We start from the raw sequence: 20,217 nt of genomic DNA, 5'->3' as shown, positions 1-20,217 counted from the left end.
TAGCCTTACATACAACTTCAGAGAAGGATCCAGAAGTCCTTGGCCTCAGACCAAAAGTTCATATTGGGGAGAGAATATAGGCTCTGAGAGCAGTAGAAGAGTTATATGGATAGTACTAGGTCACTGGGGGTGAAGTTTTTGAATGTGACCTAGGCTGGCAGCTACCTATGGCCCCACAGTGGCCCTCCAACTGAGGAAGTGGTGGAAAAGGAAAAGCAAACAGGGGCTGTGGTCAGGGTACTGGTTTGTCTGTCATTGGCTGAGACTGTCCTGTTTGTGTGTCAGGGGTGGTTGGGCTCCTCCCGAGGCCAGGCAAGAACGTGTCAAGGAGAAGCTTCTTGCAGCTCTTGTTTTCCCAAAACAAAGGAAGCTCCTTGCATTGCTGGAAGTTGCGTGCTTGGATGCTGAGTTTGTTACTGCCTGATAACCTGGCTGCTAACTCCTGCCCTCCTCTTCACCCCATATAGCCAGTGGCGTAGCGGGAACAGCTTCCTGTTCCTCATCCTTAGGCAGCACATTCACTCTTCATTGAACCCAGAGTGGGAAAAGAGAAGAGCTAGCCTACCCCAGGACCCACTGGTTTCTTTTCACATGGAAATCTTCTGAAACAGTATTTTTCAAAGTATCTGACACACGATCTTACTATGTATAACCAATGTGCAGCATTTACCATGGTGATTTACTGTATACATTTAGCAATAAAACGGTTTTGTACCTTGTTCATTGGGGTGAGTCCTCCGAACTTTGGGTGTCCTGACAATATGAGGTTACTAAGTTTTCAAATGCTCACACTCAGTTTCTATAATTGTATCATCATGGGCTCATTGCAAAGAGTTCATGGACCAGCACCAGTTCTTTGAGCATACTTTGCCTGTGGGCTTTTTTGTTTTTGTTTTTTGAGATGGGGCCTTGCTATTTTTGCCCAAACCAACTTCGAACTTACTATCCTCGTGCCTCAGTCTCCTGAGCAGATGGTGTTACAGGCATGTGTCACAGTGCCTGGTTTCTGATGACACTTTGAAAAGAATTGTTCTAGAACTTTTAAAACTAACTAGTTGAGCTAGTCCCTAGTAGATCTAGTGGTTTTACCCTAAATCTCTTCAGTGGGGGTGAATAGAAAAAGGAATTCTTAAGGGGATTTCAGGCAGCAAGAAACATTGATTCTCATACTAAAGAGCACTGACAGTGAGGTGGAAAGTTGGACTAAAGTTTCTTCCCCTAGCATGATGTGGTGGCATATGCCTGTTATTGTAGCAACTTGGGAAGCTGAGGCAAGAGGATTGCAAGTTCAAGGTCAGTCTTGGCAAAAATAAAAACAGCTGGGCATGGTGGCTCATGCCTGTAATCTCGGCAGCTCAGAAGGCTGAGGAAGGAGAATGGCGAGTTCAAAGCCAGCCTCAGCAAAAGCAAGGTGCTAAGCAACTCAGTGAGACCCTATGTCTAAATAAAATACAAAATAGGGCTGGGGATGTGGCTCAGTGGTCGAGTGCCCCTGAGTTCAATCCTGGTATCAAAAATCAACAAATAGAAACCAAAAAAAGGGACTGGGAATATAGCTTAGTGGTAGAGCATCCCTTGGTTCTGTCCCCGGTTCCAGAAAAATAAAATAAATATGATTTCTTTCCCAGTGCCAAGGTTGTGTGATTAGAAGGTATGGTGTGAGGTCAAGAGGTAAAGTTAATGACTATGCTGATTTTCCTGTGGGGTATTGATTCTAGACCTTAAACTACACTCTAGAAGACTTAGTGAGGCATGGAAAAAAGAAAAGGAGTGGATGCTTTCATATAGTTCACTTTCTTGTTTGTATTATCATCTAGATATGAGGTCTTCCTTTTTTTCATTTTCTCCCCGTGCTAAGGCTTGAACCCAGGGCCACTTGCATGCTGAACAAGCAGCTCTACCACTGATCTACATCTTCAGGCCTCTGGGGTCTTTCTTATGCAGATTGATTATGTTTGGTCAGCTTTATCTTAACCTTCTGTTAGGAGGCCACCAAATTGTTTCTAGAGGTTGAGAGATCTAGGATGGTGGAGAAAAGTAAATAGTGGCAGAGTTGTGGAATTCAAGAGGGAGATAAGAAATGAACCTTGGATTAGAAATGTGGATTATTGGCAGGGTTACTTGACAGCCCTATTTGGAGGGTGGTGATAATGGGGAAATAGTCAAGAAAGGCTAAAAGCCTAGGTCAATAGGACAACTGGTTGGAAAGATGAGCCATACAATCAAAGGTTTTCTGTTGTGTGTGCTTGTGACAGAGAGAGAGGGGGGTGGGGGTAGACAGAGAGAGAGAGCGTGGGGTGGGGGACAGAAAGAGAGAGAGAAGTAAGCCAAAATGTTAAAGAATAGGAAGAAAATAACTAGGCCCAGCCTGAACCTCTGCTTCTTTTCTAATGCTCCACTAACCCTAGAGATCTGCAGTCAGGAAAGGAAACCAGATGGAAACTACTGATCAAAGTAAATTTGGTCATATGTCCTTGCTTAAAACTGTTGGGTGGCTTCCTATTGCCCTTAGGATAAAGTCTAAACTCCCTAATCAAACCATCAAGGCCCTTTATGATCCGACCTCTACTCAGGTCTCCAACTTTATTTCCCATGCTTGTACTTGGCCACCCCTCCCACACACACACACTCTGAGTTCAGTTTAGTTGTCCTTCTCATGTGTTACTAAGCTCAGTTGTAGGCTATCTCAATGCTGTACTATAATTACTGACTTTTCTGTATCCCCCCTTAGATGGCAAGTTCCCCAAGAGCAGGAACATTGTATGTTGTTCAACTTTTCTCCTGCATGGGAAGCACTTAGTATAGTTTTGTGCTGCTATGTGTTCTGCAGAGGACTTTAGCCTTTATGATTTGATTGGACCTGGCGAGGTAGGCAGGCTTCATTGAGCAAAAGGCAACACAATTATATTGACCATCTACCCAGAAAAAAATACTAAAAATACACAGGCATGGTGGCCATACCTGTAATCCCAGCAGCTCAGGAGGCTGAGGCAGGAGAGTCATGAATTCAAAGCCAGCCTCAGTAACTTAGTTATGCCCTAAGCAACTTAGTGAGACTCTCTAAATAAAATATAAGAAGGGCTGGGGATATGACTCAGTGGTATAAAGTGCCCCTGGGTTCAATCCCTTGTACCTAACAACAACAACAACAATAACAATGATTAAAAAATAAAGAACAAAGTTATAGTTATTGTTGTTTTTTTTTTTTTAAGCCCCTTAGGGCCACTTAAGACTGAGGAGATGTGATAGATTGGCTCAAAGAAATTGACTGATCCCGAATTCCAAAAGTAATTGTAGTGGAAACCAGAACCTCGTCTTTGACTTTCTAGTACAGAGCTTTCCCCACTCTCCCACACTGTGTTTGAGGCTCTGTTCTAATAAAATGTGTTTGAGAATGAAGAAAATGTAGGGAGTAAGAAAACAGTCCTGTAACTCATCTTAAATCTGCCATTAAAATGCAGGTTCTAAAATTAGAGAAAAATGGCCAAACACCAAGGTGGATTATCCCCACATAGAAGGTCAAAGAAAACTGTTAGAACCACGCAACATGGAAATGAGCTGAGACAGAGTTGGAGGGAATCCTCCGTCCTGGAGAAAGATCTGAGAGGGACTGACATTTTCAGCAGCCTGATGTTTTCCTTGGGGCTGCCCTGAGAACAGACTAGCCAAGAGGGATGAGGACAGAACCGGGGGTGGGGGGTGGGAGTCTCTTGCTGACCCTCTTCTACCTCTCACAATTCATCAGCCATCCAACAAGCAAGGTAGAGGAGCTAGAACATGTAGGGCTACCTCTTGGTCCTTTTTGTCCCTCAGCTCTTGGGAGCCATGGTGAATGGGTATCGCCCAATTTAGAAGCCTAGTCTGTAGGCAGGGCTGGCCACAGAGCCAGGTTCAAAATTATTCCTGTGCCCTTTCTTTGGGCTGAGGAGAGAGAGCATGGCCCTGGTTCTCTCACCAGCAAGGATCAGTAAATTCTAGCCATACGGGACCCAGACACTCTTGTCCAGTTCTGTTTTCCCTGTGTCTCTTGGGGAGTGATTCAGGGCCAAGGTGACAGTGGGTTTGGAGCCCAGATGAAAGGATTGCGGGGACCACAAGACAAGATCCCTTGTGTGGTGGCTGCTGGAAAGAGGAGGGAGTGAGCATGTGTAGAGGTCAGTGACGCAATGGCCCTGGCTCGCAGGCGTGGAGGAGGAGAAGGCTCGCGGTGTGTCTCCCTATAAAGAGGGCCTCACCACATGAAGCAGGGGGTGAAGGTGATCCCACTGTGAGTCACCCAGGAAGGGACGCCGTGTGCCCAGAGCCCAGAAGAGAGAGAGGACTTGTGGATTTCCCATTCTTTCCTTCTATGATTTTATGCGTAACAAGGGTTGCTTTAGTCACTCAAACTGCATTACTTCCCTTTCTGTCTTCTAATCCGTTCTTTCCCCTTTCTCTACACTGTCCCCGATGTAGACAGGTTTTAAATCTATCAATGTGTTCTTGATTTATCTAGACTTTTTTTCTCTTCTGTATGAAATTTGGAAGCCTTTGATTTTAAGAAACCCAAGGCACATTAATTGTTTGCCTTTGAGAAGATGGCCTGGTGCTCTTTGCCAAGCAGGTCATTCTTAGATTGTGTTTGCTTTCTTCCTTATCTTCAACTAAGGCAGGTATCACATCCTGGACTGGAATCTGAAGGGATTCTAGGGTGCCCTGGATCCAGTTGCCCCTCAGTTGAACACAGTCATAGTCTTGCCTTTATTGAGGTCTGGGACTGCAGAGAGTTCTGGGGAGTGTCCCTGTAATCAGACAGCCACCAACCCCACACTGCCTTGTAATAAAGCAGCTCTATATTTGTTCTGTTTATAGTCTCCTCTGTAATAATGCCACAGCCCTCACTTCTCTCTTTCTCTTTGGGGAGATTTTTTGGGTACTAGAAAAATTTGAAATGTTAAAGAGGGTTGTAGATGCAGAAAATGTTTTTATCTCAGATGTCTACTGTTGGGATGATGCCCAGGAAAGGCGGGCGTCCCATGCTCTTTGGAAGGAGTGTGTTGTGGCGAGTGTGCTGTGTGTGTGCATTGTGGCTGGGACTGTGTGTGGGGAGGGGCCATGGGCGTGTGCTGTGTGATTGGAGTAGGTGTGGGGTGGTGAGTGGAGAGTGTGAGAGGTGTGTGGAAGGGGCTGTGTAACGATGGAAAACCCTGGCAGATTTAGAAATGGTCAGCTGTGCTGGATGGTGTGAGCTAGAAGTTTAACTCCAGAATGGAACCTTTGAAAGCAGACATTCTGCTCATTCAGTGGATGCCCCTTTACTCTGCTCCCTAGCCTTTGGAGGCTCAGGCCCACTGTTTTGCTGGCATTCCTAGTTTCTCCTGCCTATTCCTCCAAATTTCTCATCTCACTCTTGCTTAGCCAGGAAGAAATTAGAGACATACTATTGTAGAGGAGTGAACTTAAACCACCTTGGACCAGGTTAATAAGAGTAGCAGGCTGTCCCAGGCTGAAAGCTCTGCAGTCTACCTGTCAATACAGGAGTTGTTGCCAGGCTATTGCTAACAATTCTGATTCTTCCTATTTCCCTCCCCCATTCTACGCCCACCCCCTCAGATTCTATAAATACTTTATTATATGGCACTAGTAAAACTTCAAGTATTTCTTTTTATTAGAGCCACATAATATGGTAATTGTGTGACAGAACACAGCTCCCGTGAGTAGCCCCCACCCTCTTCCTAGGTGTGGCCTCTTACCACCTCAGCTTGGGCGAGGTCCACAGGCGTCTCTGTTCCTCCTGAGTGTGCATGAAGGGGGCTGGGTCAGCTTTTCAGGCCGAGCTAAAAGGTCAAGGCCTTGAAGTAGGATCGGGTTAGAGGAATGAAGAGGCACTTTTCTAATTTTAAGAGTAGTTTGTCCTGGTGTGTGAGTATAGCAGTAATCTCGTTATTAGCATTAATTCTGACCACTGCATGGGAACCTTACCCTGCCTTTCCTTTTATCAGCACTGTCATATGGCACAGAAGTAGGTTTTAAACTTATACTCAAGGCTAGTGGTATATGGATTTCTTTGGTTGATTCTGATTCACAGTACTACTTTTTTGTTTTTTTAAATAATAGTGATCATTGTTTCTGATGTCTCTTGGGTTTAAAGTCTGTAGATGTTAAAAGATATATCTGTATATATATTATTTATATATTATACCTTCTATCTATCTGTCTGTCTATCTATCTATCTGTCTATCTATCTATTTTGATGCTCAGGATCAAACCCAAAGCCTCATGCCTCCCACATGCCAGGCAAGAGCTCTATCACGGAACTACACCTACAGCTATAGGTACAAATAGAAATTGGTACTTTCTATCTCTTACTGCTTTAACCCTAGAACATCTTTCTTTTTAAACCTGTCATTACTCCCTGTGTCTGCTAGTCTCATGAAAGGTATAGGGCTGGAAACTACACCGTTTATAGATCTTTCACTATTATTAACATGTGACCTTCAAAATGTATATGTGTGTGTGTGTGTGTATATATATATATATATATTTTTTTTTTTTTTTTTTGCCTGATTCAGTGTTATGATTTGGTTCTGGTTGGACTTCTTGCTCCTCTGATGTAGCAATTGAACTAGGTCAGTAGAGCCCTACCGGTGTTTTTTGGAATTGCACATGAATTTGTTTGTACATCCCAACTTTTGCAAGGCTTGAGAATTGAGGATTCCTGCCCTGGTAGCATCCAACAGAGAGCCCCCAGTGCCAGGGACATGGGGCACAATGTTTAGTCTTTGCTTAACTGCCCACGTGCCCATGTTTGCATAGGGGCCAAAAAATAGCAGATCCTTACACTGGCCTCTGCTGTCCACTCGTTACTCCCCATGGGGATGTATGGGCATATGCTCTTCCTACCTTTTGGGCCCAGCCAAGGTTAATATTAGACCTTCTAGCTGGGCTGCTATTCCCGAAAGCCACAGGGTGCTGTTAATATTCATGTGACCACAGGGACTCATCAATATTCATGAGGTATCTTCAGTCTTCCTTCAGTCCCTCAGCCTGGAGAAAACAGGGAAGATTGGAGTTTCTTGAACTTTAAAACTAACCCTATTTCCTGGAGTCTCTTGAGGAGGAGGGAAACCTTAAGAGTAAACGTCTGGGCCAAGAGAAAGTTTTCTTGCCAATATCCCAAACTGGTCTGACAGCTTAGTGCAGTCATGCTGGATGTCTGCTGTTATGTGTCGTCCTTATTGGGTTAGGTTCTTGCACAGGTAGTAGGGGATAGGAAGCTAGCATTTTTAAGTACTTGTTGAGTGCTGGAGATACAAAGATGCCTGACATGACCCCTGCCCTCCATGTGGCTCAGAAAGGAAGCCAGACAGGTGTCTATCCAAAGAAGAATGCTGCATAAAGAAAACACACAGGGCCTAATAGGGGCAAATGAGGAACTCATTCTCTGTGGGGAAATTAGTGAAAGAGTCCCAGGCAGTTCTTTTGAGGTCGGGGAATCTAAGGAAAGGAAGTAAAAGTTTCTGTGACTTCTTTTGTGATCCTCAGCAAGTCATTGAGCCCATATCTCGGGCTCCCTGCTTATCAGCTGTGGTTGCTCTACCTTTGTCAGATACTTTAGCTATTCTCAGACCTTGTTTAATAGAACTTCTTTCCTATAAAGTACACTTCTATTCCTTAGGTGGGAAATATTGTCTGCCTGCCTTTCTTCCTTCCTTTCTGCTCCCCCCCCACCTCTCCCTCCCTCCCTCCCTCCTTCCTCTCTCTCTCTCTCTCTCTCTCTCTCTCTCTCTCTCTCTCTCTCTTTCCTGAAAGATTTCACTAGTAAGGGCACCCAACTGTGATAGTCTTTGGTATAGTCTGGATACTATATAATTAAAGAAATAGCATATGGATCCCAGACCAATTGTATTTAGCATTAGTTGGGCTTTTAGAATTTTGGTATTCTGTTTGAAAGATGCATGGGGGACTTAGTGCCCAAAGGAAAATAAGAACAATAATAAAAAGAATGGACATACAGTAAGAAGAGAAAAACCCCAAAGCAAGAAAATTATTTCATTCAGACAGTAGATTGGATGGTAGCTCATGAAAAATTAGCACATGTAATATGGTCAATAGTTTTTTGGCATTTCATTCAAAATAGCTCAAGAAGGGATAAATTTGAATTGTAACAATAAGAATGGGGTTGAAGTAAAGGGAAGGATTTTTTTTAACCTGCCTAAAAAAAAAAAGTTTCTGTTATCAGAGAAACTTTGGAACCTTCTTTTTTATAATTCTTTAAGATTTTGTGGTAACCAATGTAGCATGGTCCCACTTGGGAACAGTTGGAGAGTAAGATCAGGAGAGGGCATGGCTACCTTAAGATTCGAAGGCTGACTTTGTTTTCCTGGCTCATAGTACAGCCTGTGGAAATTTATTTCTTCTACAAGATGGAAATACATTTGATAGAGTCCCATCTGTTTTCTTTGGTGACATTCGAGAAAATATTTGCAAATAATTGAAGCATTTGGTCCCAGGTATTGAACAAATGCCACTTCTCCATGTTTTCTACTAAAGACCTGTAACTCTGGAGAGCTGAGGAGAGCTGGCCTTGGAAACTGGCATGCAGGTCCTAGATTTAGGTCCAGGAATGGGCTTTAGGGGAAAAACTTAGTTGAAGGAATAATTCTTATATACTACACTCATTCATTGCCCCCATTCTACATTTCTTCTTATATTTCTTCATTTTGTCTCTTTATGAAATTTGTTTATATTTTTGTCTTCATCTTTGCTTCATCAGGGGCTCTTAAGATGAGTGAGGAATTGCTGCATTACCTAAATGAGTCAGGTGAAGGATGCTAGAATGTAACCTCCATGAGAGCAAATGTTGTTTGTCTTATTCACCACTTCAGTATGTGCCTGGTCCATGGAAGGTGCTACAGAAATACTTAGTAAATGAATGAACTAAGCATTTGTATCTGTGAGGTGATTTATCAAAAAAAAACTTATCACATATTTGTTACAATGTTTACCCAGAGTGAGGGCCATCAGAATTATAGAACAGTATAAAATATCTGAGTCATCAGTTGTTGGGTGACACTGCTTCCATTACAATGTTGTGATGACAAACACTAGATCATTGTCATCTAGGTACAAATTAGAATTTCTACCTAAAACCAAGAAAACCAAACAGTGTGCTTTAGAAATAAGTTAACTTGTTTGGACTCTATTAACTAGAGAAATTCTTGTTAGGTATTCACTGTTCTCAAATCCACAAGGAGAAGGAATCTCTCAAACTAATGGTTTTAATACTAGAAATAACCCAGTGAGAAAGTTCTAGCTAATTGGTTTCTAAGACATCAGAGCTGGGAAACAGGAGAAGAATAAAACACTGGTTTTCCCCAGAGCACTCCCTAGGAAAGTTCCCTTTGGTAGAAATTGTGGTTTCTTTTCTCTTGGGTTCCATTCCCTTAGAGCTTATGCTGAATTAAGGAAGGTAAACTTGAGGTCCATCCAATTCAAGGATCTGGCCTCCTCAATGGTCAGGAAAGGACAGCAGGTGGCGCCAAAACATTGACACACTTGTGCTGGCTGGGGAAAAGAACTGGGACTGAGAAAAAGATTCTGTTTTGCATTGGGGATGGGAGGAATGGCTACCCTGGCTGTTGCTCAGGTAAGAAATTGTGGTGCATTTAGGGTCTTCTAGCCCCAACACCAAGCTGTGGACTTCAGTATGCTAATTTGGCAAGAAGATTGGTGGAGAGGGGGATCCTAGCAAATCAGAGCGGAAGATGAGCTCAGTCACTTTCTGTCCTGGTAGGACTGTCTCCTTCAGGGCCTGGTTCAACCAGATGCCATGGTTTCTGAGGTTCTGGCTCATTCTGTGAGCTGCATTTTCCTTTCTGTGAGTTTGTATCTGTCTTTTGAGAGGTTTTCATATGGGGAATTCCCTTATTTAGGGACACCTCCTCACCTGCCCCCAACTCATTGCTCTGGCAAGCTGGGAATGAGTTAAGGGAGTGAGGAGTGGTGTAACCAGCCCCTGGACTAATTTAAAGTGGAGGTGCTGGTTGGGAGGATGAGGAAGATAGGGAAATAAGTTTTATCAGAGGCTGTTTGGTTCTGAGAAGGAAGCAGAGCCCTGTCAAGACCATGGGATCCCAGGCAGGCTGTCAGTCACCTCAGGACAGCTAAAGCTCCCCAGCATTCTGGAGCTGGAGCAGCACCTCCACCCCAAACCTGACCCTGATTGATTCCCACAGTCTAGTCATTAGCTCTCTTCCAGCATTGTCCCTGACGCCCCTAACTTCCCCACTCCCTTCCAAACCCGCCGGGCTGTCTCCAACCTTCATTCCTGGAGCTTGTTCCTTGGGCCTCCCCCTTCCCGGGGCGGGTTTAAGGGCTGGGCGGAGCTGTCCGCCTGAATTCCCTGTGGCCCCCTTGGTTCCTGGTTCTATATATATCCCTGTCCTTCTCTGCACAGGGTTTGATATGGCTTTATGGGCATTTCCATCCGCTTTACAGACATAGCCACCACAGAGGCCTATTTCACCCGAGAAACCTCAGCGGAGCCCGGCCTGTAGCGGACTCAGTCTGTCCCTGAATCAAGGCTCTCTTCTCTCCCTGCCCTCCCCGCCCTCCCCGCCCTCCGCCTCCATCTCCCGCTGCTTACTCCCAAGTGAGTAGCAGAGCTCCGGGGAACACTCAGCCTCGCTGGCAGAGCACTCTGAGAGTCCCTTAGGAATTCCCTCATGTCCCTTCTCCACCGAGCTAATTGGGGGAATGTCTGCCCTTGGGACTTGGGCACTATTGTGATAGGACATTTGGGGAGACCGGAGCCCAGTGGGTGCCAGCAGGTTTTTGGAGGCACAGGAAGGGAAAGAATAGACTTTTTACACTGAAGTTGGAGGAGCTATTGAGGCCCTAGTGAGGAAGGTCAGGAGCAGAACTAGATTTAAGAGTTCAGAGTGATGAAGGGACCAGATTACTCAAGAGTAAGAAAGAATACTTCCCTAAGGAACTCCCTTTGGCTCATTCTCTGGCCAGATCAAATAGTGGAATCTGGTTTGGAAAAGGAAAGTTTGCATAGAGTAAAGGAAAAACCTGTGAAAGAGGCTGAATTTGCGTAAGGAAGGAATAGGACCTGCCACTCCACCTCTATTTTCAGATGGTTAACCCCCAGCTTATCAAAATAGCTACTATTTTGTGTACCTTTTGAGTGCTAGGCACTCTAGCTGTAAATCTTATTGTTAATCTTTACTACCTTTTTATGAATTGATATCTTCACATTGTACAAAGACAAAAGAGATTCAGAAAATATAAGATGCCCAAGGTCACATAGCTAATAAATAAATGATGAAGCCAGCTTTCAGACCCAGTTAGCCAAACCTGAAGCCCATGTTCTTTCTGCTAAACCATGCCGCCTCCCTATGGAGACCATAAGAAGAGCTGCTTCTTAGTCTGTGGTCTGAATAATATTTAGTCTCTTTCCATTATTTAACATTTTATATTTCCATGTGGTTCTCTAAACTCAATATCCATGTTTATCTGTGATTTTCCCTGACATGCTGGTTGATTCTTGAGCCTGGGAATTTCCTGGGCACAAAGGATGCTTGGCTGTGCCCCATAAAGGACTGACACATCTCTGTGTGCATCTCTTTGTTATTGTCCATCTGAGCTCAGGCAAGAAGGTAGCTTGCTATTGTTGCCTAGAAGCCTTCATCCCTGGCTTAGACACATCAGTCTATTTGTGAATTTGCTGTCCAGAGTGACCTGCCTAGATATTTTCTTTCTCCTGTGATGTTTACTGTTCTTTCGTGGGATTTCAGATTTCCATGATGGCGAAAGGCTTGTAAAATGAAGGGGTGGGGAAGGGTTACTGTGGCAGGAGCCTGGGCCAGGCCAGGTCGAGCTAGCAGCACAGACAGCTTTTATAATGGTGTGCAGGGCTGGGAGGCTTGTAAAGGCGATGCAGGCAGATAGGGGGATAAATCATGTAAGTAGTGGGTAGGGTGGTGAAGCCGAGGTTAGAAATTAACTTTGTGTTGGATGGAGCCCAGGTTGTGGGATGGGAAGAGAGGCCTCTCCTCTTTTCCTTTCCCCTTAGCTCTGTTCTTTGCCTCTTCTTTCTGTTGGCCCTATTCACTACAGGCTGTGACATGTTTGCCCTAGCCCTTCCTGTCCCTCCTCCAAGTTGCCTGAACTAAATCAACAAGGGAGAAGGTACCCCAGAGCAAAGGGAAGAAAGCATTCCATTCCTCTACCAATCAAACTGCTTTGTTGATTGCAAGTACTGTATGGAACCAGCTGATTCCTTCTTATAGTCCTATATTAGGGTGCCCATCCCCACCTCCTTTCTGCTTATTCTCTGTTATTATGGCGTTTAACATAGAAAATGGACCCAAATCCTTTGGGATCATAAAGGGAGAAGAAAATGTCCTTCTAGCCATTTTGAGGTTCCTCTCGATGTAGTGTCTCAGCCTGCCTGAGGGCATAGGCCTGACTTGGCTTCTTTTGAGGGCTGGGGCAATCCAGATCACTTCATTCAGGAATTATATTTGATGATAGCATCTTTTTCTTGTGAGGCATCTGTGTGTCATGTGTGGAAATTAGTAGAGAACTTGGAAAAATGCAGAGAGGCCATGTGAGTTGTCAGAGTGGACTTTGTATATAGAAAGAAGTTGAGGTTAAATTTTCTCCGAAGACTTGTGTATATGTATACAATGGCTGATTGTAACGTGGTGCATCTTATTGCAGGGATAGTGTTTATAAGCCTGTCTGGGTCAGGGTGATATCTGTTGTGATCTTTATTTCTCCTCGCAGCCCTCTCCATAATGCTTTGCAAATGGTGGCTGATCAATACATGCTTTTGACCATCTTGTTTGGCCCTTGGCTTGCATAATCAGCCAGCCCCAGGCTCTCTTCTTCTAATCCTCCCTTCTCCTCCGCCATCTCTCACCATAAATTATCCCTCTAATCATTACAGCTTTCAAGTGGATGGCTCAGCCCCAACGAAAGTCGTTGACTGCATTTCTTCCCCCACAGATCTGTCATAGCAGTGCCACTTTTCTTTCTAATTAGACCCTAATTGAAAACTGGTTGCATTTGGACTTCTTTTTTGCTTTTTAGTTCCAGTGGTGGAAAAACATTAAGCTGAGGTTTGAGTTCCCCCTACCCTACTCCCTTTTTCTTCTCTCTCTCTCTCTCTCTCTCTCTTTTTAATATGGTGGGATTCTTTTGGACATGCTGTCCCCAGCTCTTGGAGCCCCACTCACAAACTCCAGCCTTCTCCTAGAAGACCGGGTCTTTTTAAGTGGTTTGTGTTGAACAGATCGGAGGCCCCCAATGCCTGTGACAGTTTCTGTTAATTATAGAGGCTCTTTTCCCCTCTCGCATTAGTCAAAGGAGTTTTGTATGTTTTAACAGCGTTTTCCCTTGGCTTGAATAAGACTCTGTTGAGTCTCTGTTTCCTAGAGCTGGTGAGTCGGTAGTGCTCACTAGTACCCAGTAGCAGTGTTTCCTTATTTGCTTCTTTAGGGGCTTCAAAGATTACAGTGGAGGGGTGCTTCCTAATATGCTGGAAATTTAGTTGTTTCTGGATTACAGACAGTTCTTACACAATTAGAAACTTATGCAACATCTGGGCCTCAGATATTAAATAGATGGGTGCTTGTGTGTAGACATGTCCTCCAGGTCTGTGGGCCTCTTTTTGTGCCTTCACTCTTCTGGCCCTATCCAGTTTCTGTGGATTTTTATCCTTATTGTTGAGTCACATCCAAACATTTTTCTAAGACTCTGGTTTCCATTTTATACTTCTCAAGCCTGTATAAGCACAGTCCTTTGTAGGCCTATGTTATAGTCATCTTCAATGTTAAAGTGTTTGAAGCCCCAGGAATGACATTTTGCTTGGTTAGACCAAGAAATTCTAAGTAAGAATCAGCCCTGGCACATGATCTGCTTAGGGACTTTTCTGACACACCCATCTACCAGCTTGGCCAGGAGAGAAGAGGAGATCATTAAAACAACAGTGCTTTAAACTAGAAATCCTATGGCGGTGGTAGTTTGCTGAATTATATTGAACTCAGGCAGCCCATATTCAGTCTGGAAGAGGATCAGCAAGCTCTTACAGATGGAGCTGCAGAGACAAGAGACCTCTTACAGGGCTGGGTTGTGGCTCAGCAGTAGAGTGCTTGCCTAGCACATGTGAGGCCCTGGGCTCGATCCTTAGCACCACATAAAAATAAACAAAAAAAAGAGACCTCTTACAGGCAAAGCATCCTTGGATATATGACATCTATTTGTCTGATGATGATCACTTGTCTTATTGTGGGCTTTTTCATTCTTTTCTCCATATTTACTTAGCTTAATCAAAGGCCTGAGCTTTTTTTTAAAAAAAAAAAAAAAAAAAGAGAGAGAGAGAGAGAAAGAAAGAATTTTAATTTTTTTTTTGTTTTTGTTTTCGGCGGACACAACATCTTTGTTTGTATGTGGTCCTGAGGATAGAACCCAGGCCGCACGCATGCCTGGCGAGCGTGCTACCACTTGAGCCACATCCCCAGCCAGCCCTGAGATTTTCATTAAGAATATTTTGCTCTTGAAGATGCTTTTTTCAGACCCTACCCCATTCTTCTAGCCTAGAACCACTTGCCCTAGCCATTGACTTTATTGGGATGAGAATGCTGTGGGAGGAGGACCCTGGAGAGTGGTCTACTGAGCTCTCTTAAGGGCTGCTCCTAGCTATGGTGCTGAGAATAAAGGGGTGAACTTTATTTTGGAGTGTTAAATTGGTGACAGTCTTACTTATGGTGAGTTTTATTACTTTTTCTGGAAGTTTGGAATATCTTGAAATGCCAATTCTCGCTATACAGCCTGATAGATTTGGCAAGGAATCTTAGGCTCATAGAGAAGATCAGCTAAGTTGATTTCTTCATAGTTTATAGAAAAGAGAAGGAAGACCTGTGGAGAGGGAGCCAGTTGCTCATGAGAAGGGTGGAAGTGGGGTGAGGAAGGGCTCTTTTCCATAACAGAGGCTCCAGAGTCTCTGAGTGGCTGAACCTGGAGGCTTATCACTTATCTGGGGCCTAGGAAGAAGGACAAAGCCATAGAAAAAAAGGTGATAGAGACTATAATGATTACATTTTAAGATAAGTTTCTGGATCAGGATCTAAACTGCTCCTCCACCTGAGTATAATTTCCCTTCTCCTCCCCCTTGTCTGTCCCTTTCCTTCCCTCCTTGATTTGTTTTGCGTCTCTGCTTTAGCAGGTATTTGGTGCAGCAAATGCAAAACATCTTCCTGCCCTGTGACCACAGAGACTGCAACGTTGGAAATTCTTCCTGAATTGCTGACATGGTTCTGCTGTACATTGTTTATATTTTGTGACACACGTTCAACAATATAAACTGTAATATATTAAGTAAAACATTGAACAAGTGAAACAGAGTCAAAAGAGACTAGCAGCATGTGTTTGTTTAACACTGAGGAGATAAAGGACTTTAACTTAGTCACCACCTTTTACATATACATAAATGACAGTTGCTTGTCTACCATGGTTTTAAGATGTATAGTATAAACAATAAACCACCTACAAGCACAGGAGCATTCTGTAACACTGGGCAACTAATTTTAACAAAGTCTCTTCATGTACTTTTATTTGAAATGTTATCATAGTTGTGATTCTCTGTGGCACAGTGGGGATAGGGGTGTGTGTCATACTCTACTATATTCTTATCATTATTAATCATGAAAGTCATGAGCATGAAGGAGGGCATAAAAGAGGGTGAAGGCAGCAGAGGTTTGGAACAAAACTATTTCCCAGATGGTGTTTGTTCCAGGAAAACCTTAGCTTGCCAGAGTTCATCTTGAAGGGAAATGGTATCTGAGTCCCTTCTTCGCTTTCATATCTGGTCCTTTGGCAGCCTTGAGTCTAGCTCTGGGGGCCAATTTCAGTAGGCTGGCCTCCCCCTTTTCTACAGCAAGTGGAAGCTTGAGGTGTGCTCTTTAACAAGTTCAGGGCAAGCTCACGCTCTCCCCACTAGTCCCTGACTTTGCCTATAAGGAGATTACAATTTGGAGCATAAAGATGCACAACTATCTGGGATAGAATTAATAATAATTCATATATGTGTGGTCTTTATTGTTGGCAAAGTGCTTTCACTTACATTGTTTTCTTTTTGGTTCTGATCTTTATGAATTAGGTCAATATTTTTGTATTATATCCCTATTTTACAGATGAGGAAACTGGAAGTCCTTGAGTTTCCCCTAGGTTACATAGCAAGTAAGAAGCAGAGCCAAGACTCAAACCAGGTCAGTTAGATTGTTCCATTAGGTTGCTTAAATTGGTCACCTGGTCTTCTACCTTATGACTCTTGGTTTGACCAAGGGCCAGGGTTCAAAAGGATAAGCTTCCCAGTGTTCTTTTGTTTCTATCTCGGTTATGCTTCTCATTCTTCGTAGAAATTTTTAAAAATTTTGGACACTTCCTTTTTCCTCCTTTTTCCTATTTCTCTGGCCCCCCACTTTCAGAGACTACCTTATTTGCTTTCCTAGAAATTCCACTTTTAAGGCTTTTGGGAACTTTGACCTACCAGTAGTAAGTACATTTTAGAGAGTGTTTAAAATGTCTCCTGCACCTCTCATTCATCTCCCACCCCCAAAGTGTGGCCTCACCCCATCCTGCCATAATGCTGGCCAAGCGCGTGGGGCAGCTGTGGTCAGTCCCATTTATAAAGCTGGTAAATATGGGACCAGTTTCGGTCCCCTCCAAAGGTCAATATTTGTGCAGAGTTTAATTTTAACTTAACAAGCAGTTGTTTTCTGCAGCTGCCCTGATGTGTTGTGTTGTGTGTGCTTTCCTTTTCCCTTCCTTCCCACCGACTGTATGTGTGTGTGTGTGTGTGTGTGTCTATATTCATGCTACAGACTTAGTTCTGGTCTTTACAACATGCAGTCCGCTGGCTCCGGCAGTCTCTTGTGTACCAAAGGACGTTTGGTGCTAAAGGGGAGCTAGATAAAGGGCAGCAGGCCTAGCACAGGGGGATAACTAGACTTTCTAGCAGTCAGGGGACAGAGGACTCTGCTTAATCTTTTGTGATCCTGATGTCATCACCATATCTTCTCCTTCCAGGAGAGTTTCTAGAATTCAGGATTTGATAAAATTAGACCCCTCTTTCAAAAGCTGTACCATCCTCCTGCTTTGCTTTCTAAGGAGAGTTAACCCCTTATCCAGGAAGCCTGAATTCTAATTTTGGGAGTTGCTCTTCAGTAAGATGAAAGGAATGAATAAGATAATCTGTAGATTTTGTTCTATGATTTTATGAATAATAGATCACTGAACTGGGAATTAAGAACAAATCCTGTTCCAGCTCTAGTTTTAAAATCATTTTTAAAATGATCCTCCTGCCTTACTGGTCTAATAGTTAAGGGATATGACTTACCCTTGCTGTACAAGGATTTTGTAAGAATGGATGAGATTCTATTTAACAAAACTTTGAACTACTTAAGTAAAGTGAAATACTTTAATACTGAGTTCACCTTATCTACCAATATCCCCATCCACCAGCTGTTTAAGTTCTTTCTACTTGTTAGTATGAACCTGTCCTGGACATTTAGTTCAACAGGCAGTCAGCCCAAACTGCTAGAGCTGTAGGATCTGAGGTGGAGAAGGAGCTCTGTGATAACCAATGGCATATGGGTTCCAGCACAGCTCCTTACACTGCTGTGTTCAGTGGTATTAAACGTGTGCCCCACCTTTGGACCTTCGCACTTACTGTTCCCTCCCTCTGTTGAGAATGTTCTTTCCCCACATATCTGGATTGCTCATTCTTTCTCTTCTTTTAGGTTTTTTTTTTTTTTTTTTTTAAACACTACCTTCTAATTGAGGATTTCCTGGCTACCCTATCTAAAATTTCAGCTCCATTTCCCACCCCACAAGTGCTTTCTATCCCCTTCCCTGATGTTTTTCTCTTTAGCATTTATCACAATCCATATTCCAAAGGTCTTGCTTTTTCATTCTGTTGTTTTTCTCCCTTGTGAGGTCTGGATTCTCATTGAGGACAGGGATTTTTGTCTGTGTATTCATTGCTGTCTCCCCAGTACCCCCAGAACAATGTCTGGCACATATAAGCTCTCCAAAGGTATTTGTTGAATACATGGAAGGAAGGAAGGGAGGGAGGGAGAAGTAGGCTCTCTAAACTCTTGGTTCTTCCTAGGGGGTAATACCCCTCAGGGGAGATGGTCAGAATGATTTGGAGACCTTTCCAAACTATTCACACCTTTACCAAAAAAATTCTGATTTGTGTTTCCTCCACATCAGGCTAGTTCGGAGCCTCCGCATAATGAACATAGTTACTGATGGGAATCTGTGGCATTCTTGTGTGTGTTGTGCAGGAAAAAATTGAGAACCACTATCCTAGGGAGTCTGAGAGGGCCTGTTCCCTCCTGGCCTGTGAATTGAAGGCAGCCGTCCCGCTAGGAGATTTGTTTTCTTCCTTTCCCACCTTTCCTTACCTCATATATACCCCAACCCATGCCTTCTTGCCCCTCCCCTTTCCTTTCTTCTCAGCCAGACACACAGGGGCGGCCTACATTGTGAATGATTGTAATTGGGATACAGAGACCCGTTGATGGCTGCAAGTGCTTCTTGTGACATCAGCTCTGTGGCTTTAGGGGGAAGGCTGTGGCTCCAGGTCCCCAAGGGAGGGGGCTGTTTTTCTCTTCTTGATCATTCACATTGGTGCCCGTCTGACTTATAAACTTTAATGGCCAGTTTTAAAGGTTACTGCCATGGGGCACCTTTGTTGCCAGTTTTAGTTTTTTAATTTGGAAACTTTTTTCCCCTTGTGGTCTTGGGAGGAAAGATTTGGGACCATTTGGGACTGAGAATTGGTATTTGTGGGTGATGATGAGATAGCACAGAAACATTCTAGTTTTGGCTCCAATAACTAGAATCCCTGCCATATCATCCAGTGGTCCAAATGAACCCCTAAATGAGAAGGAGCAGACTAATGTTGGGATGTGTAGTCTTAAGCAGCACGGGTAGTCTTAAGGCTACAGTGGGTTGAGAGCTTCTTGCACTGTCTGAGAAGAATGGTAACCATAATTTAGGTGTTGAGACCCTGGGAAAGGAAGGGGATATCTCACTCTTATTCTAACTCTCTTGTCCCAGTCCTTTGTTCTGAATATGAACATCATTGACAATGGTCAGGTTTAATTGAGATGGGACCGAGGGTTCAGATATAGAATTCACAGAGGAGAATGTGGCCTGGTAGTAGCTACCCATATGTAACATGGACACAGAACTAGAGAAAAAGCCTCAGAGAATCTTTGTGCCAGGGATTTTTGCCATTTACTCCTATGCCTTATTTAAAAAAAACAAACAAACAAAAAAAAAAAAACTTTTTTTTTTTTCATTCGGGATAACTTCATAAAGCCTCAAGTGCCAAAAAATGGTCATTGCCCATTTTAGTAATCTGTATCTCTAGGAGTAAAGTAGTATTATAGAATACAACTCAAATAATAACATCTTGGAATTGGGGGTACTTATTTTCAGCATCTCATAAAACTCGATATTCAATACCTCTATCTGAAACTCAGAAGGTTTAGAGTTTAAAATATATTCTGTGGATGCTAGGAAAACTTTTTGAGACATTTAATTCTGAGCATGCCTTTTTCCTGAGTACTTTTCTTTTTGTAGATAACTGGAATAGGGGTATAAAAAATGAATAGATAATCTAATAGATAGATCCTAAGAGGAGGCAAACAAATAAATCCATGGATACTTAGACACTAAAGGAATAAGCTCTTTAGGGAACTGTTGACTGGTACCCTTGCTAACCAATACCTGCACATCTCCTCACTAATATTTTCCTGGTGAGACTGAACTCAAGAGTTTAACTTTGAATGCACTTAAAGAATTCAAGACAGGAGCCTGCTATAGAAGGAGGACACAGCTCCGCACTTCAAGATATCCAGTGCAGGCAGTCCCTTCTGGACAGTCTTAATACATTCTGTGAGGCTATAACACAGGGTCTTGGATTCAGATCTCACTTCTGGCTGTTCTTCCTGAGCTGAACAAAACTAGATTTGCTTCTTGTTCCCTTTTGCAGGGCAGGGGAGGAGGTGTGGTGATTGGCGCAGGGCTGGGCCACAATTAGTGACCTGGAAGCTGGGCTGGGCACCCAGAGGCTATAAATAGCAGTCATGAAGCAGTCTCTGAGCAGACTGGAAGCCCAGCCAGACTAGCCGCGTTTCAAGTGGTCTGGGT

General features: G+C 43.5%; 1 protein-coding gene across 4 annotated transcripts in view; it reads left to right on the top strand.

Annotated features, from left to right (window-relative positions):
- Nhej1 (non-homologous end joining factor 1) overlaps positions 1-20,217 on the top strand; it is an 87,332-nt gene that overhangs the window by 29,951 nt on the left and 37,164 nt on the right. For 3 of the 4 annotated variants that reach the window (XM_058577510.1, XM_058577508.1, XM_058577509.1), the window contains one exon: positions 16,185-16,259. The exons of the other annotated variant lie outside the window; for it this stretch is intronic. In XM_058577510.1, coding sequence (XP_058433493.1) covers positions 16,185-16,259 — 75 coding nt within the window. The remainder of the gene's footprint in view (positions 1-16,184; positions 16,260-20,217) is intronic. 4 annotated transcript variants of the gene reach the window in all.

The sequence above is a fragment of the Marmota monax genome, unplaced genomic scaffold (assembly GCF_021218885.2).
Source record: "Marmota monax isolate L192 unplaced genomic scaffold, Marmota_monax_Labrador192_F-V1.1 WCK01_AAM20220418_F8-fsc00041, whole genome shotgun sequence".
NCBI classification, from domain to species: domain Eukaryota; kingdom Metazoa; phylum Chordata; class Mammalia; order Rodentia; family Sciuridae; genus Marmota; species Marmota monax.
The sequence above is the reverse complement of the archived record's forward strand: the minus strand, read 5'-3'. Positions and strand labels throughout refer to the sequence as shown.